Below are 17,864 nucleotides of genomic sequence, written 5' to 3'. Positions count from 1 at the left end.
AAGGAGGATGTTTATCATTTTTTCTTTGTGTACCAGAATTATGTTAATGCTAGAAACAATCTATTTGAACTACTTTTTAATAGGCTTGAAGAATTCCAAAAGCATCAAAAGCTTTCAAACATTATTTGCCGACTGGAGGCGCCTTTTCACACAAAGAAACCTATAGAAATCTTTGCAGGAAACCAATAAACTTACAATAGCAAGAAACCACGGATATATCCTATATATATGTATATAAAAATAAAATTAAAAGAACTAAATAAAGCACCATAAAACACTATCTTGAATCAACGAAAATCAATATGTTTCCCACATAATGCTTTTGCCACAACCACAACCACAACCACATCCCACTGTACTGGTCTTAAGCTCTTTTTTTCATATTCATCAAGTAAACTTTATTCACCGAATCAACAGGTTAGACAGTGTTGATTTATAATAAATTTTGAGATTTCGACACATGATATTTAGCTCTGGGCATTTTTGAATATACTGAGTAGTTTCAATTTAAGTTATGTTAACTATTTCATTTGTCTTCATTGAGCACTGTATCATAAATATATTTACTAATCGATGCGTGAAAATACTAGTATAAATGATAGATGAAAAGGATAAAAATACTATAGATTTTGATTTTTAATAATATAAGAAAAAATACCACCTGTTGAACTTAGATTTAAAAAAAAAAGATATTGAAGTGTTTATCATTATAGAGTTATGGATAATGGACTATGGATACTGTTCACACACAAAAACCCCAGTTTGCTGTCACTTTGGCAGCTTTTAACCGGGTTTTCCAAAAAAAAAATCCGTTTATTGAAATGGTGGAAATGGCGGTCGGGCGGCTGACAAAATGGGACCCATATCGTACGGGTAACTCCTCCTTCAGTTTTCAGAGTAGATAGTTGTTATTGTGCAGATCAATTGTACATTAATCAGAGATATGCATATTACCTGGATTTTAATTTTTTTTTCATAATTGATGAAACATATACTAGCTGTTGAACTTTGTCATTTTCTGGCAGAATATTGCATATAAGGTGCTCTGTTTCACTGGATAGGTAGTCTTTATCAATTCAGGGTTGACAAATGGATTATGGATACATATCACATAAAAGAAAACACGGTTTGCTGTCACATTCACAGCTTTTGACATGTTTCTTGTTTCATGTTCTTTCAGCTTTTTGGTAAAACACGTAATACTACTTAATGTACATAGGTGTATTTAATTAGGTGCTGCACTCCGCACAATGATTGCATTCTTAAGCATATTAAAAAAAAAACTATTTATAAACCAAATTGCTTCTCCCTAGGTTACATACAAATACTAATCGTCTTTGAACATTTCCGAAAAGCGGAAAAATAACCTCGATTGCCTCGTTCAAGACTGACCCTTTTTCTTTCTGTCTTTCTTTCTCTTTTATTTAATAATATTTGACACAAGTACTTGACAATGAATCTATACAGGGCATACGGGTTATTTTGCCAATATCTTAATTGAAGGGAAACAACCCCAATTTGAATTAGATATTACATTCAGTGAGCTGTATAATACAGTTTCATTAGGTTTCTGTTACACGGTATATTTCATGGAAAATATAACTAAAGACCTATTTGCTATGAAACTTGGCAAGTTAAATGTGTTTTAAAGTTATTTTTGTTACGTTTGGTTTTTAGTCTACCACGATAAAAAGGACACTTTGTGTATTTTATCCCAAAGGCATTCCTTTATAGGGATGAAAAGGGTTAATTACAGTTCTACGTCGTAACAGCTTTAAAAATCTATTTTTAAAAAATGCTCCCCTCTTTGGTTTGAAATTCCCTGATAGGACTGGTCTTAACGAACAGGTATAATAAAGCACATGCAAAACCCCATCACTGTTATCCGTATTACACAACAGTTTTTTATCATTACTACTCAGAGCCAACTGAAAAAAAAATTTTTTTAAAAGTGTTAGCAGCATGGTTTCACGTCGCAGCTGAATCAACCACCATTAACCGTATAAAGCAATGCAGTTCTTTTATCCCGGCGTTGAAAGCACAGATGACTCAGGACATAAAATACAAAAATAAAAACTGCATTCATGCATATACACGAAATTTGAATTTGAATGCTCGTTAAATAAATTCTAAGAACCATTTCCGAATCCATCAACTGAAAATAAAGTCGGTAATAAAAATTTAAAAAGTTGATTTCTTTTAACTTGCATAGGTCATGTATTTTAACCGGTTACCTCGTGGTTTAATTAAGTGATACATAATCAGAGTCACGGGATTTAAATGCAAAGTATCCTCAGGTTCTGTTGTTTACATTTACATACAATAACATAAAATAAGATGAGAAAGATAACTTGTGCAAAATAGACTTAGTTGTATATTTGATTCTGTAATTGAGAGGGTCGTAATGCATGGTTGAGCATAACTGGGTTTGAAACAAAACTTTGACATACATATCCATAACCCTTGATACAACATTTACTCAGATCGGGAAGATGACGTTGGGCAACATATTCCTAAAAAGTTTGATTTTTATTCAGTCAGTGAATGCAGGTAAGAGAAATATAAGTGTGAATGAAATGTTGGGTTTTTTGCAATTTCTTCCACGCTGCAAGGAGGATAAAATATTACTTCTAATGTTGTTTCGAGTGGAAACAGTTTCCTTCAGTTTTCTTGTATGTAGATGAAAATTACATGCACAGAAAAGGTTTCATGCGGATACAGAATACTTGAATCTGAAATGTATTCGAATACATCTTCATACATGGTTTTAATACTTTTTCTGAAAAACTAATTTAAAATGTTCTAGATCATCAAATTATATTTTCAGTTGACGTTTATTAGTAAACATTGTGCCGGATAATTATGGCAGTGACAAGGTGACACTTTTAAGATGCATTTAGGGAAATTTCATTTCATCAAGTGATAGATCATTGTCTAGAGAATGTATATCTTTTTTAGCTCACCTGAGCTGAAAGCTCAAGTGAGCTATTCTGATCACATTTTGTCTGTCGTCCGTCTGTCCGTCCGTCTGTCCGTAAACTTTTCACATTTTCAACATCTTCTCAAGAACTACTGGGCCAATTTCAACCAAACTTGGCACAAATCATCCTTAGGCAAAGGGAATTCAAAGTTGTGAAAATTAAGAGCAACACCCGTTTTTAAGGGGAGATAATTGGAAATTAATGAAAAATTTCGAGAAATTTTCAAAAATCTTGTTCTCAGAAACTAATGAGCCAGAAAAGCTGAAACTTGTGTGGAAGTATCCGTATGTAGTGTACATTCAAAGTTGTGAAAATCATGACCCCGGGGGTAGGGTGAGGCCACACTGGGGGTTGAAGTTTTACATAGGAATATATAGAGTAAATCTGTTAAAATCTTCTTCTCAGAGACTTATCAGCCATTAGATCTGATAAGGTACCATTAGGTAGTGTAGATTCAAAGTTGTGAAAATCATGACCCCCGGGGGTAGGATGGGGCCACCATGCGGGTTGAAGTTTTACATAGGAATATATAGAGTAAATCTTTTAAAATCTTCTTCCCAAATACTAATCAGTTAGGAAAGCTGAAACTTGTGTGGAAGTATCTGTATGTAGTGTAGATTCAAAGTTGTGAAAGTCATGACCCCGTGGGTAGGGTGAGGCCACATTGGGGGTTGAAGTTTTACATAGGAATATATAGAGTAAATCTTTTAAAATCTTCTTCTTAGAGACTTATCAGCCATTAGATCTGATAAGGTACCATTAGGTAGTGTAGATTCAAAGTTGTGAAAATCATGACCCCCGGGGGTAGGGTGGGGCCACAATGGGGGTCGAAGTTTTACATAGAACTATATACAGTAAATCTTTAAAAATTTTCTTCTCAAAAACTAATCAGCCAGGAAAGCTGAAACTTGTGTGGAAGCATCCTCAGGTAGTGTAGATTCAAAGTTGTGAAAATCATGACCCCGAGGGTAGGGTGGGGCCACAATGGGGGTTGAAGTTTTACATTGGAATATATAGAGTAAATCTTTAAAAATTTTCTTCTCAGAAACTAATCAGCCAAGAAAGCTAAACCTTGTGTGGAAGCATCCTCAGGTAGTGTAGATTCAAAGTTGTGAAATCATGACCCCCATGGGTAGGGTGGGGCCACAATTGGGGCTCGAAGTTTTACATAGTAATATATAGAGTAAATCTTTAAAAATCTTCTTCTCAGAAACTAATCAGCCAGGAAAGCTAAAACTTGTGTGGAAGTATCCCTAGGTAGTGTAGATTCAAAGTTGTGAAAATCATGACCCCCGGGGGTGAATGGGGCCACAATGGGGGTCGAAGTTTTACATTGGAATATATATACAGTAAATCTTTAAAAATCTTCTTCTCAGAAACTAATCAGCCAGGAAAGCTGAAACTTGTGCGAAAGCATCCTCAGGTAGTGTAGATTCAAAGTTGTGAACATCATGACCCCCGGGGGTAGGATGGGGCCACCATGGGGGTTGAAGTTTTACATAGGAATATATAGAGAAAATCTTTTAAAATCTTCTTCCCCAAAACTAATCAGCCAGGAAAGCTAAATCTTGTGTAGAAGCATCCTCAGGTAGTGTAGATTCAAAGTTGTGAAAATCATGACCCCCATGGGTAGGGTGGGGCCACAATTGGGGCTCGAAGTTTTACATAGTAATATATAGAGTAAATCTTTAAAAATCTTCTTCTCAGAAACTAATCAGCCAAGAAAGCTAAACCTTGTGTGGAAGCATCCTCAGGTAGTGTAGATTCAAAGTTGTGAAAATCATGACCCCCATGGGTAGGGTGGGGCCACAATTGGGGCTCGAAGTTTTACATAGTAATATATAGAGAAAATCTTTTAAAATCTTCTTCCCCAAAACTAATCAGCTAGGAAAGCTAAAACTTGTGTGGAAGTATCCCTAGGTAGTGTAGATTCAAAGTTGTGAAAATCATGACCCCCGGGGATGAATGGGGCCACAATGGGGGTCGAAGTTTTACATTGGAATATATATACAGTAAATCTTTAAAAATCTTCTTCTCAGAAACTAATCAGCCAGGAAAGCTGAAACTTGTGCGAAAGCATCCTCAGATAGTGTTAATTCAAAGTTGTGAAAATCATGACCCCTGGGGGTAGGATGGAGCCACCATGGGGGTTGAAGTTTTACATAAAAATATATAGAGTAAATCTTTAAAAATCTTCTTCTCAAAAACTAATCAGCCAGGAAAGCTGAAACTTGTGCGAAAGCATCCTCAGGTAGTGTAGATTCAAAGTTGTGAAAATCATGACCCCCGGGGGTAGGATGGGGCCACCATGCGGGTTGAAGTTTTACATAGGAATATATAGAGAAAATCTTTTAAAATCTTCTACCCAAAAACTAATCAGTTAGGGAAGCTGAAACTTGTGTGGAAGCATCCTCAGGTAGTGTAGATTCAAAGTTGTGAAAATCATGACCCCCATGGGTAGGGTGGGGCCACAATTGGGGCTCGAAGTTTTACATAGTAATATATAGAGTAAATCTTTTAAAATCTTCTTCCCCAAAACTAATCAGCCAGGAAAGCTAAACCTTGTGTAGAAGCATCCTCAGGTAGTGTAGATTCAAAGTTGTGAAAATCATGACCCCCGGGGGTAGGGTGGGGCCACAATGGGGGTCGAAGTTTTACATAGAACTATATAGAGTAAATCTTTAAAAATCTTCTTCTCAAAAACTAATCAGCCAGGAGAGCTGAAACTTGTGGGAAAGCATCCTCAGGTAGTGTAGATTCAAAGTTGTGAAAATCATGACCTCCAGGGGTAGGATGTGGCCACCATGGGGGTTGAAGTTTTACATTGGAATATATAGAGTAAATCTTTAAAAATCTTCTTCTCAGAAACTAATCAGCCAAGAAAGCTAAACCTTGTGTGGAAGCATCCTCAGGTAGTGTAGATTCAAAGTTGTGAAAATCATGACCTCCATGGGTAGGGTGGGGCCACAATTGGGGCTCGAAGTTTTACATAGTAATATATAGAGAAAATCTTTTAAAATCTTCTTCCCCAAAACTAATCAGCTAGGAAAGCTAAAACTTGTGTGGAAGTATCCCTAGGTAGTGTAGATTCAAAGTTGTGAAAATCATGACCCCCGGGGATGAATGGGGCCACAATGGGGGTCGAAGTTTTACATTGGAATATATATACAGTAAATCTTTAAAAATCTTCTTCTCAGAAACTAATCAGCCAGGAAAGCTGAAACTTGTGCGAAAGCATCCTCAGATAGTGTTAATTCAAAGTTGTGAAAATCATGACCCCTGGGGGTAGGATGGAGCCACCATGGGGGTTGAAGTTTTACATAAAAATATATAGAGTAAATTTTTAAAAATCTTCTTCTCAAAAACTAATCAGCCAGGAAAGCTGAAACTTGTGCGAAAGCATCCTCAGGTAGTGTAGATTCAAAGTTGTGAAAATCATGACCCCCGGGGGTAGGATTGGGCCACCATGCGGGTTGAAGTTTTACATAGGAATATATAGAGAAAATCTTTTAAAATCTTCTTCCCAAAAACTAATCAGTTAGGGAAGCTGAAACTTGTGTGGAAGCATCCTCAGGTAGTGTAGATTCAAAGTTGTGAAAATCAGGACCTCGAGGGTAGGGTGGGGCCACAATGGGGGTCGAAGTTTTTCATAGAAATATATCTATAGAGTAAATTTTTAAAAATCTTCTTCTCAAAAACTAATCAGCCAGGAAAGCTGAAACTTGTGTGGAAGCATCCTCAGGTAGTGTAGATTCAAAGTTGTGAAAATCATGACCCCGAGGGTAGGGTGGGGCCACAATGGGGGTTGAAGTTTTACATTGGAATATATAGAGTAAATCTTTAAAAATCTTCTTCTCAGAAACTAATCAGCCAGGAAAGCTGAAACTTATAGGGGGGTATATACACATTAGGGGGATGTTAAAGTTTTACATAGGAATATATAGAGTAAATCTTTAAAAATCTTCTCAGAAACTAATCAGCCAGATTATTCTTTATAATTATTATGACTTTACTCCAGGACAATTCTTCGGCATACAAGAAGGTTCAGAGTTTGATGTAGCTTTATATCCCATATATAAACAATTATTAAGTATCTTTTTGAGAACTGCAATACTCATAATGTGATATGACTTTAAATTCAGCCTGTTAGAAAAGCGACTAATGATTATAAACATAAGAATATCCAGGGGGGAAATGGATTTTATTTATACAGGATCTACATGTATTATTAAATTGTCCAGATAGTTTGTATTATGACTCGATTAAGCTGATTTTATCATACCTATTGTTCCTCAGGTGAGCGATGTGGCCCATGGGCCTCTTGTTTGTTTTTAATGTTTCACCTGACAGTTGAGATATTTACCTTTAAAAAATAATACCCCGTGGGAAATAATAATTCAAATGGGAGAAATGATCCTCCTTCAGGAAACATTGACATTCATACAGGATTTTCTAATTATCCAATAGGAATGATATTTCTTATAGGAGAAAGGCATTTCCTGTAGAAATTTGATTCAGACAGGTAGGTCTCCTAGAGGAAATAAAGTTATTCTATCGGATTTTGCAAATCCTACCGGAATTTAAATTCCTAGAAGAAGTTCTTGTATTCCGATAGGAATTTTGAAATTTCCTACCAGAAAATTGTGTCTCCTATGGGAAAATTTAATTTCCTGTTGGAATTTATTTTTGAAAGGTAAATATCTCACATAACAGGTGAGATACAATGATAACAAAGGTGGTTAAAAACTCTTTGAGCAATGGTCTATTTTATTGCACATTTAAATTTTTCTATTCATGCAGCTCAGACGCATGCAAAAATATCACCTTGGCACTGGCATAATTATCCGGCACAGTGCCTTTCTTAGAATATTTCAAAATCATAGTTTGGTTAGGTACATAAAATGTTGATAAAAGGGAAGGTGAATTAACCGACATATTTTATGGTGTTTTATAGTAGTAAATCGGGACTACGGACTGGCGCGGGGCTAATGAAAAAAGGAAAAATGCAATTTTTCATAAATTGTCAGTTCATTCTGGCTCTGGTCAAGATCTTGTAAACAAAAGATGCCTAGGATTTATGAAATTCAAATATAAATTCTTTGAATGATCCTCCATAACAATAGCTTTGTTTGATAGGATAACATGGAGCTTTAATGTTTTGTTAACACAAAGAAAAATCATGTTTAAAACTGGGTTTTTTTTTAATGAAATATGAAGGAAACAAGTGAAAAACTTTCAATGTGACAGCAACTGGGTTTTCTTTTATGTGAACTGTATCCATAATTCATGTCAACCCTGAATTGATAAACAATACCTACCGTATCCAGTGAAATGGAGTACCATATATGCAATATTTTGCCAAAAAATGACAAAGTTCAAAAGCTGGTACCTTTTTCATAAATAATTAGAAATCAAAATCCTAGCACTCTGCACACCTCTGACATATGTACAATTGATCTGCAAAAGAACAACTTCGTATCTTGAAAATTGTAGGAGGAGTTATCCGTTGGAAAACCCGGTTAATAAGAAACAAATCTCGGAACTTTGTCCACTTTGACTAATGAAGTATATCTAGAATGCCTACAGTCTCTTCAAAAAACGACATTAAAAAAGTTTATTACAACTGTTTAATTTTCTACACAACTTCTTTAAAGCCGTCAAGTACAGGGAAAAGATTCATCAAATCACCATTTTAGATAAATCACTAAAAAGACAATCTGGAACCATTTACTAGATCTTTGCCTTAATAAGTATAAAATGCAAGCAATGCATGTGTCTAAAAATTAATCTCAATGTGCATGTCTCAATGTGCATGTGTCTCCGAGATGCAGATCATTAAGATCATGTTTTTGGTCAAAAATCTAACCTACAAATAAATCAGAAGCATGTCTATTTAAAATTTCCAAGAACAATAATAGGCAAAGTTTCATATGCATTAATTGGTTCAAATATGATAATTATACATATTGAGAATATGTTCTTAAAATGCATTGATTAAAGATGAGAACACGGTCTTAAAAAATACAAAGCATTTGGGATGCATTTGATGGGAATTCATTGTTGAATAACCATACTTAATTTAGATAGTTTGTCTGCTGCGGTTTAAAATTGTTGAGCAAAACAAAAACAAAACATCAAGTTCCTCAAGACAGGTAGACATAGGCATGAAAGGGACAGGCAGAACAAACACTTTATGTCACCGATATAACTTCCATGTCTTAATCATTAGTTCATAAAATAGATCGAAGTATGTTTATCAGAGTTTTTTTCTTACTAAAACAAATCCAGACCATTGTACATCCTGTCTTTTTATTCCAGTATTCTCTTCTCATTTGAAAGTTTAACATAAATATCTATAATATCGGTATAAAAGGTTTCAAATTTTGGGACATGAAATTGAGGATTTCATTTTCTTAATTCATAACGTTTTGTTTGACATAAAAACTATTGTAATCGCAAAAGCAAATGAAACATTCAATAAATTTTGTGTCCAATTGTTTGTTAAATCATTTAACACATGAAATTCTATGTACATGTACCTATAAGAGATTAACTTGACAATAATTAATAAAGTCCGTTCAGTTGAATTTAATACCGTGATCAATGTATATGAATGAAGGCCGAACTTAACTCATTAAACGAAACAAACCATTAGTATCATTTCAATTCGAATCCAAAATGTATTTATTATTCAATTTTCTCGCTCGTTGATTTCTTTACACCAAGTATCGGTATACCATTATTTGTTATGAAACCTAAAAAAGCAATTAAGTTGAATAACGAAATGTAGATAAGACACTCAATGTGAGACCTTGTTCCTTCTGCATACGTCTCTATTATCCTACTGTTTGTGCCTACCTCCCATAAAAGCTTTTGGCGTAAATCTAGTTTGTACATGCATCAGATTCATGTGCTTATAACCACATTCAACATCATAATTTGTGTGTGTGCTTTTTAAAAGCTCTAAAATGTTTATAGCTTCGGCGTTGGCTTATTAATAGATTGAAATTAATCTTTTTAAAAGAGAATTTGAAAAGTTAGAACGAAATCGTATCCTATACATGTACATTACTTGGATTCCGAAAATGATGTTGAATTAAAATTGGAACATATAGAGTAGTAGTCATATTTAAAAAAATAATCTTGAACCGTATCGTAAAGGAGCTAATAATACCCGGTATTTAAGAGTGTCTCCACATAGTTCTAACTTTCAATAAGTATCGGGGTTTAGGAAGTATGAGGGTTGTACTTTGAGAGCAATGTTTTGCCAATCTGATTTTGTAACCATTTTCTTCTCTTTTAGGACTGGGTCTGTCGTGTGTAAAATGCACGTATCTCAGCAACGTGGATCTCACCCAGATCACTGATGCTACCACCCTGGCAGTGATTAATGGCGTGATATCGTCGTCGTACTCTGCAGCGTCTTGTGACACAGCCACCCTGGGAAGCAGCGCTACCCAGGTGTCGGATGCCACCTGCCTGGAGCCCTCGGACACCGTCCGTACTGGTTGTTTGAATATAACCGGATCTTTGGTATTTACAGAGCTAGTTGGATTACCAGGTAAACTTTATAGCCAATTTTCTATCCAGTTGAAAACGATCAACAGTCAATTCTAGAATTTGCCTCGAAAATCTATAGTTTAAAGCAGATTTAAGTCATCGAATGAAAAGTTCCTTCTTTCATAAAGTCTGATTAATGCGATATTTTAGGTGTCAATGTAACAGGGAATGTTGTCCACAGAGATTGTGCAAATCAGACGACATTCAGCAGCGGATGTATCAGTAAAACACAGGGGAATTGGTCAGACTTGCCTTGGTATCAGTCGTTTTCTCTCTTGCATCCCTTGGTATCTGCTGGAGAATTCACCGGTGAGGTCTGCCTCTCAGACGTCCAGGGAGGAAACAAAGCGCCAATAACAGAAACTCTGGGACCACTGATGATTGCATTTTGTATTTGTGTTGCACATTATCTCATTTTTTAGCGTCTTGTAGCTAGCTTTTTGCAAAACTCCGTACGTTTTGTCATTTTGGCCGCGTTTTTTCAACCTAGCAAGATGTTTGTAGATTGGATGCTTCAAAAGAGAAATCTTTTCTAATAAAATATTATGTTGTAGTTTTGTATATAAAATAATAAAGATAAATGTGCTGCATAAATATCTTGAAATAGGTAAGATTATTATTCGGTAACTGAATGAAACCATTGAGTGTCTTAGTCATAGGAAGAATTACTGTAAATTCCTAATTAAACGCGGGGAATTAATATCCGCGTAAAATCGCGAGAAGCATCCTTCGCGGATTTTAAAATCTCGCCATTATTTTCTGAGAGTTGAAAACTATGAGAAATAAGGAGAAAAGTTCCACGTTCGCGATTTTAAATTCTCGCGATTTGACACAAACCAGCGGGGTCGCGGAATTAAGTACTCGCGTAATATAAGGAATTTACAGTAATTGAGAATTAATGGGAAAGCACACACTTAAAACGCAAAGGAAATGGTTAACTGGGACAAAGTACAGGTTTTAAAAAATTGTTTTATTTACGTATGAAAAAAAAGATTGCCACGTACATTGAAAACTGTCTAGAAATGCAATTCTTAGCATTATCCTTCCAAGCATGACTGTTTGTTGCATCTATATAACTTACAAGTAAATAATTACGATAAATTATGCGATTTGTTACACTCTCTCCATGGATTACTAGAAGATTACAAGAAAGGTGTATTTTTAACAATAGTGTGTTTTGGGGGTGATATATATATATATATATATATATATATATATATATATATATATATATATATATATATATATATATATATATATATATATATATATATATATAAAGGTAATAATCTCATCTGTGAAAAGTATATATATTTTAATTACAAATTTTCGAACAAACGTATATCAAAGACAAAATAGTAGAACCGCCATGATGTAATCAAACTCAAATATATATATATATATATATATATATATATATATATATATATATATATATATATATATATATATATATATATATATACATTACCTCACTATATTTAATGTAAAGTGAAAGCAAGCAGAAGACTGTTGATGAAAAGGGCGATGAAACAACGCGAGATTGAGGTAAGAATTGCCTTGTCCGCCATAGAAGCTACCGCAATTCCCTAGGAATTTCCTAGAAATATAAATGTAATATCAAGGTCGACACAATTAACAGTATTTTGTTCTTAATATGTGGTTAAACATTTGTAGTTTTTATGATTATATGTCGGGCTCTTTGCGTAAACAATGACCATGCAGGCTATAGCTAAGGTGGACAGTACCGATCTTGGCTAAACAATGATGGAATTGATCTTCGCACAAAAATATACATCTACTTCAAACTTAAAATTAAACATCATACCAAGTCATATAGGCAGTTTAAGTTTACACATCATATATTAAAACATCACATGGTAATCTTGTTCTTTGTCACACCCTAAATACGTCAAGTTTGCACAAGTTTGCAAGGAAATGCGTTCATGACATCACCCTTCATGAGAGTACATATTAAGGCATACAAGGCTGTAAAGATAATACTTTAAATGATAGGAAGCCACTCCGTTTTGATTAAGATTCTAGCATTCTGCGATCATTTGATGTACCCAGAAAGATGTATTACCACACTCATTACATAAAATGTCTTGAGCAAAGAAGCACAAAGGTTATATTAAAAAAGAAAAAAGTAAATGTTGACTTTAAAACAGATATTGTTTTTCCTGAGTGGTATTACTTCATGATAAAATAACTAAGGACACTTAACAAGTCTGAATGATTTCTAAGGAATGAATAGGGTTAATTACAGTTTCACGCTGTCAAAGATATGAAAATTCTTTTTTTTTAAACATTACTCACTATTTTGTTTGAATTTCCCTGATAGGGGGGATCTTAACAAAAATGTCAAAATGCACAGGCAAATCCTCATTAGTTTCATCTGCAAAAGCAGTTTTAAGCAGAACATTTTCAGAGCCGACATCATAAAACAGGGTTTTTTAATGTTCTAAAAGGGTGATTTCAGATAAGATTATAAACCAATTGCAAATAGGTCTACCACCATTATACAATATACAACATATACAACGTAATCCTGATGGTGTTGAAATCATAACTATCATCGCAAGAAAACAACATAACAAAGTAAAAAAAAAATGCTAGTTCTATAATATAGCACAAAACAATACTTAGTTTACAGTACAATTGATGTGAAGTAGCATTTTTGCTGTTTACCATCTTTAATTTACATTTATTGCTTACGCACACATTTGTTATGCAAATTATAATTCATATTTACCACAAAGTTTCTTAGATTGCCGATATATTAAAAAATCAAATTGAATCGAATATAATTTTAACTTAAATGTGCATTTATTACGAATGTAATTTTAATTTAAATGTACATAACTGCAAATGATGTAAAGAAAGTTTAAAAAATAAAATTGATTCCTTAAAAGTTACATTAGTCATATAGGTCAATTTTAAGAGAACATAACACTCTTTTTGCATGCATCAGGTTTTTTTTCATATTAGTGTTTCAACGTTCCGATTACATCAATATTTTTCTAGTTTCATTATTGATTTCACAATTAACGATTCTGAAAATTCTTAAGTATTTGAAGTCAAAATAACAGAAACCTTTAATTATTACTGAAGTGAAGTGAAGCTTAAATTGCATGTATAGAACATTCTCTTTTGATTGTTTATATAACTACAATATATAATAAAATGAGAGGTAAAACTTATACAGAAATGACCAAATTGTGAAATCGATTTTACTATCGAGATGGTAGTAATACATGGCTTGGCGTACATATAAACCATTTCACACAGCTGTCTCTGATACTCGAATTTGCAAGATGACTTTGTGTAACATATTCTTAAGAAGTTTGATTTTTATTCTGTCTGTGAATTCAGGTATGTATGTTCACACTTCAATATATTTACGTGTAAGTAAAATGATTTCGTTAATTATTTAAAAATATTGATAATTTTTGTCAATAAGCATGGAGAATACAAATATTGCAGCGTACAACCATCCCCCAAACACACTTGCACTATAACATAAGTAATGGAAATAAACGCCTTTGTTAGTATTTAGTTTTCTTAATAAGAAGACATACGGGGGTATTGTAAGGAAACATTGTGATTAGAATGATATATAGGCTTGTATTGTACATGCATGCAATATGTCAACTTCAAAGTATGCTTTTGATACCATTTTCGAGTACTTATTACACATTTTATAATTACACATTTTCATGGTCATTAAGTATATTTTAAATTCAAAAATATTACTTTTCATTTACTGTTGAATATTCTTACATTCAACTTTCGGATAAAAGAAAGTGCATAAAAGATAGTCACAGACGTCTCGAATCAGGAACTTGACTCCAAAATGAAGCATACAAATGTAGCTCTCTACATAGGTAAAAGCCAAGGTCTGTGGACCTTTTGTTAAAATTCATTGCAGATTCTGTGAATATTTGTTACAACTGAAATTAGCAAAATTCTAACTTTTTTAACAAATGGTTGTAGAGAGGAGACCAATGAACCCCTTTCATATTTTTTCAGATTTTTAATTTCAAAATAAGTCTGTAGATGCACAGTTCGACAGCTGTTCTGAGTGATTAAAAAGGCATTGTCCTGTTCTTGTATGCATACTTTTCAATCAAAATAACATGTAGGACTTCATATTTATTGCTTTAATATCTTTTGACAACATTTTTGGTCAGTTTCGGGCAGTAACAAGCCAGTTCAAGAAATGTTTACATTCTTTTTCTCAAACGTACAATATGGCCGCACTTCACACCCTTAATTAAAATTTAATCATAATTTAAAAAAACATTAAGTGAAAAGAGCATCGAATAAGTTTTTACAAGAGCTAATTTTTCTTCACTTGCCTCTGCATACTACTATATTATCAAAAGTAAACACCAATAAAAAATTATATTTCGTTATTATGTTGACAATCTGAGTTTAGTAGCTGATACTATATCTTTTGTTTTAGGACTGAGTCTGTCCTGTGTAAAATGTACGTATCTCAGCAACGTGGATCTCTCTCAGATCACTGATGCTCCCACCTTGGCAGTGATGGATGGTGTCATATCGTCCTCGTACTCTGCTGCGTCGTGTAACACAGCCACCCTGGGAAGCAGCGCTACCCAGGTCTCGGACGCCACCTGCCAGGAGCCCTCGGACACCGTCCGTTCTGGTTGTTTGAATATAACCGGCTCTTTGATATTTACAGAGCTAGTTGGATTACCAGGTGAGATTATCACTCCATTTCCTATCCAGTTGTAAAATTCAATCGTCAACTCTAGAAATAAAGAACAATGGTCTCGTGAAGAAAAATTCAAGCAAAATTAAAATCCTTAGATACATAAGATAGATCCTTTTTCACTGAGGTTAACATTTTTCATTTATTTTTACAAACAATTTTGATGTCAAGAACATAGGTTAATTTTGCACATTGTAGGTGTCCATGTAACAAGTGACGTGGTTCACAGAGATTGTGCTAATCAGACCGATTGGGAAAGTGGGTGTCATATTGAAACAAAGAAAAATATGATGAGCATACCATGGAATTCATCGTTTACTCTCCTGCACACATTGGTATCAGCTGGAGAATTCACCGGTCAGGTCTGCATAACCGATATCCATAGAGGAGCGTCAATCACAGAAACTCCGGAACCGCTCATGCTCACAGCCGTCCTTGTTTTACACATTTTATCATCTTGGAGACTCTTGTAGACAGCTGACTTTTTAGGAGAAGAAAATTAGCATGAATATAACGTAGATTATTGTTGTTTGCATTATTGGAATTGTTTTCATTACCAAAATAGAATACCATTTGCCTTACTATAACAGATTGACAAGTAAATCATCATTTTTACACCCTATCTGTTGGAGCTAATGATACTTATGATATAGTAAAAAATGAAAGACAGAAATTCGAATTAATGAAGTAGGATAGTAATTAAGCAGGCTTCATGATAAGAAAATTACCTATTATATTTAAATTAAAATTTCACATAAGATCAAGTAAGAAAAAAAAATTTGGGGTTAAAATTTAAATATGTTTGTTAATCTTTATACGGAACCTTTTTATAGGAAGGAAACGAATATAATCTAAAATGTCTACGACTAGCTAAACATTTGTTAAAATTTTATAGTCTCAATACCTTATTTGAAATATTAAATCTTTAATGCCTCCACCAAAAGGTGGTCTTTAGGGGGGAAAAATTAGAACCTTTTACAAAAATAAGATTATTTTTAATTAAAATGGAAAATACGGGAACTTGCTTGCCTCTACATACATGTAAGTATCTATAATGTTAACCACTTTCCCGTCCCCTTTGCCAAATATTTCACGTAAAATTGTAGTGCTATAAAGTCATGATTATTTATTCGCTATTTCATAGATATATTAAACAGAATGAAAAAGTAATATATGTGTCTATTTCCATCCCTTTTCTGATATTGTTTTCGTCTGAATATACTTGCAGCCCAAAATAATGTACCCACATGCATGCAGTTGCATTACTGGTATATATTAGTAAGCTGATTTAGATTGTTCTAGAGAAAGCTAATAAAACTTTTAATCAAAAAAGAGTTTTGTTGTTATTTGTCATTGCAATGTATTTTTTTGACAAATAATATTTAATTACACCTCTCCAAGTAGAACTCTCTTATTAGGCTTATAATTACGAATCTCGTTATCTAAATACATGTATAGTTTAAGCAATGTAATTTAATTTTTGTTTCCAATGAACATTTTTTTCCGATACGACAGTTTGTTTTGCAACGAAGATCGTTAAAAGAGTAGTGCTACTCTACTGCTGTAGATAAATATATCATATTGTAAGTTTGAATTGTAAACCAATATGCCAATCTGTCGAGCAAAGCTATCCAAAGAACAAAGACGGTTATCATTAGAAGTTGTACATGTGTCTTTGTTTTTGACCAATCATTAAAAATTAAAATCAATAAAGTTTTTTTATCAGTTCGGGAAAATTTGACAAGTTATAACTGCTTAACAAGTTTTCATGCATCATGTCAATCAAGCTATAAGATTTTCTTAAACCAACTGATAAATTAATACCAATATACCTGATCCAATTTTATTGAAAATCGTCCTTAAATAATCTAGTATAGCTGTTCATCAGATATTTCTCCATTGGAAAACAGATCATTTGATTCCCTTCTCCTATGTACTGACCTATTCAACTTCCATATCTTAATAAAATGAAATAATATGTAAAGATCAAAATAAGAATCGTTCATGGTCGATTGCAGTCAATTTTACTTAAAAGATTCGCTAAAGCTTAAAAACATCAGGTATTCAAAGTCAAAGGGACACGGGGTTTAAAAGGAAAAAATATGAAAAAGAACCATCTTAACAAGTAGACCGAAATATTCTTTGTTAGTGTTAGTAGAATGACATGCAAAATCAAACGACTATCAATGTGTTTTTACCTTAAAATATCACAACAGGTATGCCTTTTTAAGTAATTTTTTGCAGATAAAATTTCGAGAGAAAAATTTATTATTAAACAAAGACAAATATAAACATTTCAAATATTGCATTTTTTTATTGTTATTGAAGATTTAAAATTAAAGGTATCAAAACAATTGACATTCCTTCTAATGGCAACTAGTCATAGCTTGTATGAAACTGCAGGCATAATAGAAAAATATGATAATCTAAAAAATGTATGATTTGGCCTAAACCAAAAAATGGATATGACAACGTTTTAATTTTGGAAATCACTTACAGAAGAAGGTTGTTTGTCTGTAAAATGTTCACATTATTGTCTTCTTTACTGGTAATTCTAGGCTACATTTAACCAAAGCATCCTGATG

At 33.5% G+C, this 17,864-nt stretch overlaps 2 protein-coding genes across 2 annotated transcripts; both read left to right on the top strand.

The window, feature by feature from the left end:
- The first annotated feature begins 2,394 nt into the window (after positions 1-2,394).
- Positions 2,395-11,447, top strand: LOC128156605 (uncharacterized). Its single transcript, XM_052818800.1, has 3 exons — positions 2,395-2,550; positions 10,285-10,542; positions 10,692-11,447. The coding sequence occupies exons 1-3, from the start codon at positions 2,493-2,495 to the stop codon at positions 10,961-10,963; spliced, it is 588 nt and encodes a 195-aa protein (XP_052674760.1). The 5' UTR covers positions 2,395-2,492; the 3' UTR covers positions 10,964-11,447.
- A 2,950-nt stretch (positions 11,448-14,397) lies between these two features.
- LOC128156851 (uncharacterized) lies at positions 14,398-16,541 on the top strand. Its single transcript, XM_052819160.1, has 3 exons — positions 14,398-14,428; positions 15,010-15,267; positions 15,478-16,541. Exons 1-3 carry the CDS (start codon positions 14,398-14,400, stop codon positions 15,750-15,752), a joined length of 564 nt encoding a protein of 187 aa, XP_052675120.1. The 3' UTR covers positions 15,753-16,541.
- Positions 16,542-17,864: the final 1,323 nt, after the last annotated feature.

This window comes from Crassostrea angulata, chromosome 7, assembly GCF_025612915.1.
Source record: "Crassostrea angulata isolate pt1a10 chromosome 7, ASM2561291v2, whole genome shotgun sequence".
Taxonomy (NCBI): Eukaryota; Metazoa; Mollusca; class Bivalvia; order Ostreida; family Ostreidae; genus Magallana; species Magallana angulata.
The sequence above is the reverse complement of the archived record's forward strand: the minus strand, read 5'-3'. Positions and strand labels throughout refer to the sequence as shown.

Bases quoted from the DNA above. Each gene is read 5' to 3' on its own strand.
- LOC128156605 (XM_052818800.1), top strand. From the start codon at position 2,493: ATGACGTTGGGCAACATATTCCTAAAAAGTTTGATTTTTATTCAGTCA. The intron at 2,551-10,284 runs GTAAGAGAAATA...CTTCTCTTTTAG, and splicing joins TATTCAGTCAGTGAATGCAG to GACTGGGTCTGTCGTGTGTA. The intron at 10,543-10,691 runs GTAAACTTTATA...GCGATATTTTAG, and splicing joins AGAGCTAGTTGGATTACCAG to GTGTCAATGTAACAGGGAAT.
- LOC128156851 (XM_052819160.1), top strand. From the start codon at position 14,398: ATGAAGCATACAAATGTAGCTCTCTACATAG. The intron at 14,429-15,009 runs GTAAAAGCCAAG...CTTTTGTTTTAG, and splicing joins AAATGTAGCTCTCTACATAG to GACTGAGTCTGTCCTGTGTA. The intron at 15,268-15,477 runs GTGAGATTATCA...TGCACATTGTAG, and splicing joins AGAGCTAGTTGGATTACCAG to GTGTCCATGTAACAAGTGAC.